The sequence below is a fragment of the Solanum verrucosum genome, unplaced genomic scaffold (genome assembly GCF_900185275.1).
Source record: "Solanum verrucosum unplaced genomic scaffold, falcon-dt-bn FXZP01000308.1, whole genome shotgun sequence".
Lineage (NCBI taxonomy): Eukaryota > Viridiplantae > Streptophyta > Magnoliopsida > Solanales > Solanaceae > Solanum > Solanum verrucosum.
In genome coordinates, this window is record NW_026020574.1 from 633,474 (window position 1) to 644,510 (window position 11,037).

Here is an 11,037-nt window from a genome sequence, read left to right on the forward strand (position 1 = left end):
TTTTGGGATCCTTTGTTGGGCTTTGTGTGGCCTAATCTTCTTCCATTTGGACATGAATTTGGACATCTCTTTCGTGATAAACATATTCTTATTTTTTCATTGAAGCCCGACAACTTTAGTACAAGTAGGCTGACATGGATGATATTATTATGCCTTTTTCATAATCAAATGAGAGAAATATTTCTTTTCTCTTAGTATCGTATGAGTTGTGGTACTGTCCAGAAGGCACATATCTCCATTACTCATCTTGGATCCAACTGAAGATTAAGAAATTTTATTTATCTTCATAAAAATAAAAATACACAATAAGAAGTACGAAACTTAACAAAAGAAAATTTAAGTACATGAACTTTAAGTAAGACATTAAAAACACATAACAACATTATTCATTTCCTAGTTCAATTATCAATCTTCAGTTGCGATCCCCAAAGAAGCCCTCAGCTTCCAGATGAGTAATATCATCGAGCCCATCAAAAGCATCATCTTTCAATGCTAAATTTGCCTCAACATTCTCATCATATTTTTGAGAAGATCCTGCCTTAACATCATCTTTGAGAATCAAATGTGACTCTACTCGGGCATTAGAAGAGGAGGCACCACCTTTATTCCCTTTCCTTTTAAATGAATTTTGATACAGCCTGACAAAATACTCAGGTGCCCGACTTTCATTTTTCCAGTGACCTTTAAGGCCACAACGATGACAGTGATCTCCCTTGCCTTTTGAAGGATTATTTTGAGAACCCATATTGTTCTCCCTTTTGTTATGACCACCACCTCGACGATTATCATATCGTCTTTTCCTTTTGCCACGCCCACACACATTATCATGGCCATGATTATTTTGTTGTATTTCAAACTGGCCGTGTGCTTCTATCTTGTGTGCTTCTGGTAATGGAGCACTTCCAGTGGGACAAGTCATGATTTCTCATTAAAAGGTCATCATGTTGCTCAGCCACCAGAAGGCATGAGATCAATTTAAAGTATTTCTGAAAACCTTTTTCACGGTATTGCTTATGTAATATCATATTAGAGGCATGAAAAGTAGTTAGTGTCTTTTCCAACATGTCCTCATCTTTTATAATTTTTCCCCACATAATTTCAATTGGGAAGTGATTCTAAATATATCAGAGTTATACTCAATTATAGTTTTATAATCTTGAAACCGTAAGTGCATCCACTCATAATGAACCCTTGGCAATACAGTTGCCTTGAGGTGGTCATACCTCCCTTTCAAACCTATCCACAATTCAAGTGGATCTTTTACTGTCAAGTATTCAACCTTCAGGCTTTCATCAAGATGATGACGAAGGAAAATCATAGCCTTCGCTTTATCCTGACTTGATGTATTATTCCCTTCTATTACACTATCACCAAGACCCTTAGTAGTAAGGTGAATTTCAGCATCAAGTACCCATGACAAATAGTTCTTTCCAGAAATTTCAAGTGCCACGAATTCATGTTTTGACAAATTCGACATGATGAAAACTGACTCTAAATGAAAATTGATGAACTTTTAGGAAAAAAAAGATAATCCCTAATTAAGTAGGTCTCAATTGGTTAGAGACTCGTGTTGATAACATTTTGTAAAACCAGAAGAAAATATAAGAATACTAAACAATATAGGAGACAAAATAATGATGAAAAGTATAAATCTCTTCAAATGTTGTCTTTCACAAGGGTGAAGCATAACCTTTTATAGGATGAAGAAATCACCCGTTTACAATGTTCAGCAAATTCGTTAGAAGCTCTTTAAGTGATATAGTAAATGAGACATTAAGATTGAAAAGAAACATCCACACAATTAAATGAATTTGTAACTGAAACACTATTTTATATAAAAAAGAGTCAGGTATTTTCAACTCCCCTCTTATTCTCTTTCTTTCATTTTCTACCTCTTTCAAGTTTTAGAATTTCTATCTTCTCTAAAATACCTCCATTAGAGATTAATTACAACAGTAAATCTTCACATTTAGTAACTCAAATCACACGAATTTTTATTTATATTGATTGTTTCTGTTTTTGTCAAAAAAAATTGACGGTTTCTAGATTCTTTATCTTGTAGTTGGATGCAAGATTGTTTTTTTTTTTTACATTTTGTGTGTGTGTTTTTTTTAATTATATTTCAATTGATAAGAGTAGTTCATTCTTAAAAGAGAAAATATGTAGAAAGTGACGAAGATTGCAACAATAGTGTCAAACCCTTGGAGGAAATGAGTGAACTGAAAAAACGACGATGAGTTTGAAAATCATCAATTGTAGCTATTAATGGATAATAATTTCGATATTAAAGATTTTCTACCTACAACAGCGATTTCAACACATGCAAACTCACCTCGGTATTCAAATCGAAGAAGTATTTAATTTTTATTTAATGTGAAACATGAATTCGTATACATTGAGGCATAACTCTATAACAGTCTAATGTATACATTATAAAACTAAATGTATACGCAGTTGATATTATGTACATGCAGTTGTAAGAATGTATACAAACTTGATTTTATTTATCAAAATATTTTATTGAAAGATAATATAGAATACACATGATAGGTAAAATTTATACTTATTATACTGATAATGTATATATACAAAATATAAGTAATGTATACATTATAGTGCCAACGTATACTTCATTGAATGTATACTGAATCATATGTATTCAATTGGAAACATTTTTTTGCAGTAGATTTCAACGTTCACCACATACTAAATATGTATATAACATATCTTGGACGCCTAATACTAAGTTTATATTATGCAAATGGATACACAAACAATTATGAAAAATAAATTGTTTATACGTTATAGTACAAACGTATATTTGATCAAATATATTTAATTGAATACACGGAAAGAAGAATAGTCATAAATAAATACTTTTGCTAATTTTAAGGAGAGAAATAATTTTAAATGTAGAAAATTTCAGAAATAGCAAATATAATAGATATAATAAGGCTCTATGATTATAGTTTGGAGCTATAGTTTTGTCTGCTATGGAAGTTGCCGTTTGTATATTTATATTTCGCTTGCAAATATACAAACAGGGTAAATATATGTGAATTCTGTGTTTATACATTTATGATTTTTTTAGAACTCTGTTTGTATATTTCTCTTGTCAATGTACAAATATTGTAATTTTTCATAAATCGTATGCAAATAATTAGGGTAAGCATATACAAATCTGAATTTATACAACCATGAACCGAATTATACAAATTCTAGATTTGTACAATCCAAGAACCAATTTTTTTCTTTTTCTTTTCCAAATTTTTTTCATGTATCAATATTTTATAAATGGTGTAAAAATAAATATATATGATGTAAAAATAATTATGTAGTGTATATGTAATTTATCATTATTTTATAAGTAGTTATATAGTGTTTATGTAATGTATCGATATTGTATAAATAGTGTATAAACGTGCATTAATATTATATAAATAGCGTATAAACACATATATATATGATGTATAAATAGTTATGCAGTATATATGTAATGTATCGATATTGTATAAATATGTATGTAATGTATCAATATTGTATAAATGATGTATAATTGTGTATCAACATTTCATAAACAATTATGTAATGTATCGATATCAAAATTTATTTGCTTATCATGCATTCCCACCTTAATAAATAGAAGAATAAATAAAAAATAAATAAAACGACATAAATATTTATTTTTTCACAAAAGTAGTGAAGTGATTAGAAAAGGAAAAAAGATTTAAAAAGAGCAACAATTTTTTTTAATAGCACAAAAAAAACAGAATAAAAGATTAACAAAATGGCCATGCATATCGATATTTATTTTACTATCATGCATTTCCATGTTAATAAATAAATAAAATAAAAAATGTATTCTAAGCACAAACTTGAGCACATCTCAGCCTTTTCAATTTCAGAAAGGAAGGATTAATTACATCAAACATGACCATTTTGTCCGAATTGGGCCATTTTGGGTAATTCTGTAAAGTTGGGCCAGAAAAGTGGTAAACAAATGTTATGGGTTGTCAGCTCTGTAATTTTTCCTATATATTACTCCATTTATTTCAATTTATGTGGCACATATAGAATTAAAGGAGTTAGCCAAATTTTTATATATTTTTAAAATATTGTAAGTTGTTAATTATTGTGATTTACAGTACTTTTAACGTAATTTTAAAATAATATATGTTACTCACTTTGTCCCAATTTATGTGGTACGTATGAAACTTTGAGAGTCAACCAAAATTTTTAATATGCTTTATAAATATTTTAAGTTTTAATTATTGTGATTTATAGTGCTCTTAATTAATGTAATTTTCAAATGATATATGTTACACTCTTTGTCGCAATTCATGTGGCACATGTGAAATTTCGAGAGTTAACCAAATTTTAATATGTTTCCTTAAAAATATTTTTAAGTTGTTAATTATTGTGATTTATAGTACTCTTAATGTAATTTTCAAATAATGCATGTTACTCCATTTGTGTCAATTAATGTGGCACACGTGAAATTTCGAGAGTTGATTAAATTTTTAATATATTTTTAAATATTTTATTTTGTTAATTATTGTAATTTATTGTCACGATCCGAGTCTATACCGCAACGGAGACACAATACCTGGAGCCACAAGTGATCCCAAGCTAACCCTTGGCATGCCATATCTAAGCATGTCATATGAAAACTGAAGTACTAGCTATAAACTAAAAGCATAACTGAAATAAAATTCAAGAATAAGTCTATTACAACTTAATACTAATGTCTTAAAGCCTCTAAACTAAATAATACGATTTGTAGGAACAAGACCTTGGGCCGCCTAAAGACTAACATAATTGAAGTGAATAAAATCTAATGATTCATAACTGAAGTCCTCTGAATGGAAGGAGGAATCATCGTAGTGCTAAAAGTAGAGGAACTTAGTGGACCGCTTGCCTGTGAATCTAAATCATGGTGTTGAAATCTACTTCATAAAACTATAAATTGCAAAGTAGCGTCAATACATGAAATGTATTAGTATTCAAGATAAGGACTGGTATCAACAATTATACAAGCAACTAAAGAACTATAAATCTGAGCTTGAGTTATACACAATAACATAAATAATAACTGAAGATTTGAAAGTCAAAACTGTGACATGTGACATAATATTATAGAAATAAAAATGTATATTTGAGATCATATTTTTTGAAATCATATTTGAAAGAATGCATAAATGAAAATCATGTTATATGAAAATCTTATACTGATAATATCAAGAAAGCATAAAGTAGATTAAGTAAATCTTTTAGGTGAGAGTTTCTCTTAACCGACGTACATCGTGTGAGCTCATGATGCACCAATTTACAATTCCAGTTGGGGAGGGCTGCTTTATTCTTTTCTAGGATATAGAATCTATCTATCTAATGTGTATCTTCTAATATGAGACTCTCGGGGTAAAATGGTTAACCTATAAAGTGGTGAAACATAATTCTACGGTGGCACGCATTTTTAAAACTGTCTATCTAGAATCCAATTTTACTCGGTGCTAAATACTACTCATAAAATATACTATCTATATAGTTCATAACATATCATAGCTCATAACATATCTATTAACCTTATAATGCGTCTTGCTTAAAAAACTTATTCTAAAACATATCTTGTTCTGAGACTATGCTCAAATCTTTCTTTCTAAAATCATGTGTTGAAATCTCTTTCTAAAACATATCTTCTCAAATCATGCGAAAGTTTTCTAGAACATGCATAACTTTCATAATAACATAAAAGCTCTAAAATCATGCTTTAAAAGATAAGTTTCAAGAATCATGTCAAGAACTAATAAGAATGACAATGTAAAATCTTGCTAAACATGAAAATGAAATACAATAGTCAAAATCCATAATCATGAATAAGTAAATTCACAGAATTATGCATTTGGATCATAAAAATGGTGAATTTGAAAGTGGGCTTATAAACCCTATCCATAGAATTTAATTTATGGAAACTAAGGAATTTCAGACCTAAGAATGAAAGGAATTCCTCATTAGAGTACTACACACCTTAGTAAGGAAGCTTGATAGAGAATGTTGAAAGATGAACCCTAGCCTTGATGTTTCTTGAGGTTCTTGAGCGTAGAATTTTTTGGAGTGCATGAGAAGATTTAATTATGAAAAACTGATTGTCTACACGTTTTGAACAATTTAGATAACTCCACAAGGATTTTAGGAAAAAAAATACCTTAAAAAAAAAATGATAAGAGTTGGAAGACAAATTTTTTATTCAAGTGGACAGTGAATGTCACGACCCAAACCGTCGTGATTGGCACCCACACAAACCCTCCGGTGAGAGAACCACTACTACAACCCAAGCTAACAAACTCAGCCAACAACTAAGTCATTTAAAGATACAGAAGTAGGTTTAAATGACAATTAAAATGGAGTCCCTATAAACTCCAAAGGTTTAAACAATTAACTAACCAAACTAATGCGGAAGAACAACTCCTAGAACCTGAAAGTCATTATACCAAAACTCTACTAACGACAAGTCTAAGAATAAGGGGTACAACCCCGAAACTAAACAAACACCTTAAACAAATATTCTAAGTCCGAAAAGAGTGAACTTAAACAAGAGAGATCCATGGCAGCTTGAAAGAACTAGCTCACCCTTGAATCCGGTCACGCTCAATAGTCACCTAGATGAGGTCTAACAATAGCCGCCTGAAGATGCCCTGTACTCAACAAAGAACAAGCAAGTGCAATATCAGTAAACAACCACCGTGTATTGGTAGAATCACACGGCTATCCCAAAAGGTGAAACATATATAAGTCATTACAAAAAAATAATAACATGAATTCCCCGATCATATACAATATTAGTCATCCCTTACGAACAACGCACAATTTCACAATGCTCAAGATATACGGTTATGTCAAGTCAATGGTCCTCTCATGGAACCCAATTCAATGGTCCTCTCATGGAACCCAATTCAATAGTCCTCTCATAGAACCCAAACTCAAACTGTTAGTGTACCAGTTCGTGGTATCTGATCCGAGTTAGTGTGCCCGACGTGACACCCAATCCCATGTTTATGCCGGAATGTAGCGACCGATCCATGTTTATGCCGAAACGTGGCAACCGATCCAATGTTTATACCGGAACTTGGCAACCGATCCCAGTTAGTGTGTCGGATCGTGACACCCGCTCCATTCAACAAACCACAATCACAATCACAATGTATATTCTCACAATCATATAACAAGAGGTGATTCATGGCATACAATTTTTCAATTATCCTCATTTACGATTAGGGTGATCAATACTGCAACATTCACATACATACATGTATTATAATGAAGAAATTACAAACATATATCACACCAACATGAAATCACAACCATCATCTATTTCGAATCGAAGCTTGAATCCCCTAAGACACCTTCCCTTTACGGATTCTTCCCGCTTGTTCGTGGTCTAAAAACATACAGTTAACGCAAGGATCAATAAACGAGAACTAATTACCTGGATTATAATCAACATTATCAACCCTAGGCCAACCCAAGATCCCAATACCCAAATTAGAGCTTTTTCCACCATTAACTTCAGATAAAAACCTTCCCCCAATGATAATTACCCAAGAAACTACGTTCTACGGATCAAAACATGGATTCGAGGAGTAAAAAACTTACCTTTAGCCTCAAGAATGGTGGAAAACCGTCAAGAAAACACCAGGGTCGTTCTTTAGCTCTCAAAGTCGAAAAGTGTAGAATAAAATGATTTTAGGGTTTATTTCCGACTTAAATCGCGACTGTCCCACCACAACGGTACTCACTCCGCTGCAGTGGCCCCGCGGCTTGCACAGAAACAGTGAGAAAATTAAAGAATTTCAAATCCCCATTTCACAACACACCTTCATCCCATGACACTCAAAAAATACCCGTTCATGCTAAGATAAGTTTCGGGAGTTCTACTCACTCGAATTTAATTTCGTAAAGCCATACAGTTTCCTTAACATCTTAACTATCTACTCATATGATCAAATTCATAATTAGATCTACCCATTGTTACTAAATTTCCCTAAACCTTACTAACTCAGATTTCATCCAAATCTGGACTAGGCTAGGAAATCCCAAGTTACTATAAAAAGTTTTTCCGATCCAATTCTTTCCCCATTGACTTTTTCCTAACGACGGAATCAGGTCTTTACAATAAATACCAATTTACCTATCACTCATCCCTGAGTGATCAACTAGGAAAGACATGCTAAAGTAATGGTAGAGTAGTATCTGAATCGTCGAATTACTGGGATACTAATCTCGCATGTCCCTCTCGGTTTTTTCCAAGTAGCTTCCTCAATCGGACGATGCTTCCATTAAACTTTCACGGACTTTATCTCCTTCATCCTCAGACCAACCAATTGAATACCTACATATCTTCTCATACAATGTCTCAAGGAAGTCATCACAATACTCGAGTGATAATTACTGTTGTATGTAAACTTAACTAACAACAAAAGCGATTCTCAATAACCACCAAAGTTGATCGCACATATGTCTGCAACATGTTGTCAAGGACTTTGACACAAACATCAGGAAGAATCCTTTCTCATATAACCCTGATAAAATCCTAAATTAAAACTCGCTACAATTAGAGGTGAACCTGAACCAACCAACACACACTCATAATACCCAACAATCATAGTTCTTAACAACATCTCCACCCCACAACATAAATTCCCATGAGCTTAAGTTATAATAAATTTAATCTTTAGACATCAGATACTCATCGAGGGATATGTCCAGGCATACAAACCCTCTAACAACACTATCAAAATGCTAGATTTAGTAATTGTAGATTACCTCTTAAGAACAGTAGAATTGGACCCAATGATCCCCATATTCAATCACACATAATCGATACATAACCTCGACGACTAAATGAATATTAAGATTGTCGAACAACCATCGATCCGCATGGTAACTCTTCTATAAACTCTCATAAGCAATGTGGTACATGTAAAACCACTGAAATACTTTACCAACTCCAACACAACACCACATAAGTCATCTGAAATAACAACGTCTTCCCAAATCATCCCACTCAACCAAGAGACATCGCAGGATTGATACCCTTGATCCACTACTAGATATCCATCCACAAAAGTGAAAACACACGTGAGCCTAGCTAGCGAATCATGCTCACAACCATGTAGAAATGAAATGGATGGTCACATAAGAATTTATTGAATTACACTAAAGGTTTTTCTCTGAAGAGTCGATACCAGCCATTTCCATTTACTTGACTCCACCTACTCTTCACATCCTTCCACTGAAGTCCACAATCTTAATACTAACAACCATCATGAACACTCCAACCATTTACCTTACTATAAACCAACACTTTTAAATGAAAACTTTTCTTAGGTACTTAACAATCAACAGTAATAAACTTACGACTCAACCTAGGTGTAAGTCCTTTCAAATGCTCAATACCGGATGTCGCATCCCATTTCGAACTAGTCGAAACAGTTCACAACATAATATGGCTGACACTCTGTTTTTTGGAAAAAAATGTTTTTGTTTTAGAGTCGCCACCTAAATTTTAAGGAAAATATTAGGAAAACCAATTTTTAAATATGTAAATGTAAACTCTATTTTGATTTGTGAAACCAGTGAGATTCTGAGTAAGGGTTTTGATTACTCGAGGGGAAGGTGTTAAGCACCCCTCAGAGCCTATTCGAAGATAGTCCTTAAACTCAATTTAGAAAATATGATTAGGAAAACTTGTTTATTTATTTGCTTTAAAAAATCAATGATTAGTTAATTAGTTTAAGCAAAGAGTAAAATACAAGGTACGACATTTATATGTCTTATAAAATAGATTCAATGGTAGTATTTTATCATATTGTAAAAAAAATAAAATGTTCTTAAATGTATGATAAATTTATATGTAAAAAATAGATATATCTTATTTGAACTTAACTTAGATGTATAATTGTGGAGTTTAAAGGATGTAAATTTTGTTGTTTTATTTATACATAGAATTAAGACGTAAGAAATAAAACAAGATTATAATCGGGTTTAAATATGTAGAGTGATATGTGTGAAAAATGAAGTTTAATGAAATAAATAATAATGATACTAAATGTTAAAATATTATATAAAAGTTTGTGATCTTAAATATGTTCATTATATAAAGTATAGTATATACATGTAAGTTGTTTAGAACATATGAACACTTATTATTTACTTACATGTATAGACAAATTGACGATAGATTATATGTAGTAAAGTAATATGCATATTTAAATGTAGGCATTTATAAATTATAAAAATAAATAAATAACATTAGTAAGAGAGATAGTAGATAATACTAGGTTATGTGGAGAAAATATAGAATATATACCTTTATATGTATGACATATATATGTATGTACCTTGTATTTGAACCTGTTGGCATATCTAAAATTTTGAAATGGCATGTTAAAAGATAAAATATATATTTTTTTGGCAATGTTTGATTCAAAAAAGTAAGAGTAGTCAATATATTTTATAAAGGGGTGATGTAAAGAGTATAAAAATAGGCCTAAACTATTGAGCCTTATTCTATAGTTACATATATATTTTTTAATATATAAGCCTAATTCCCTACTTATTTCTTTTTAAAAAAATATAATTCCACAAGTTAATTATTTTAAAGTTAATTAGCTTTAGCCTTTATGTACCTCTAAACTTATTTGGGAGTCCCAATTCATGAATTTTATTTTTTCTACTTAGATACCTAAATGAAAATAATTTCACCCTTTTAAAATTTCAATAGAGAGCTTTAGACAATAAGTTTTCCTATTCCTTAAGTGCCTAAGTCGATATATACTTCTTTTCCCCAATTTTGAGACACTAGTATTATTTTAACCTTTGAAACTTTGTTTGGAAAATTCTTAAACTGTAAGCCCCTTCTCTTCAACTAAAAAAAATGTAAAAGAGTATTATAGGTAAAAATGCTAACCCATTTCTAAAATAAAAAGTTTTTGCGTCATTTGTTCTAAAAATGTTTCAACTAAATTCACAAGCAAACAA

General features: G+C 31.3%; 1 protein-coding gene across 1 annotated transcript; it reads right to left on the reverse strand.

The window, feature by feature from the left end:
* Positions 1-412: 412 nt before the first annotated feature.
* On the reverse strand, positions 413-919 carry LOC125811248 (uncharacterized). The gene has a single exon (XM_049490748.1). It carries the CDS (start codon positions 917-919, stop codon positions 413-415), a length of 507 nt encoding a protein of 168 aa, XP_049346705.1.
* Between the last annotated feature and the right edge of the window lie 10,118 nt (positions 920-11,037).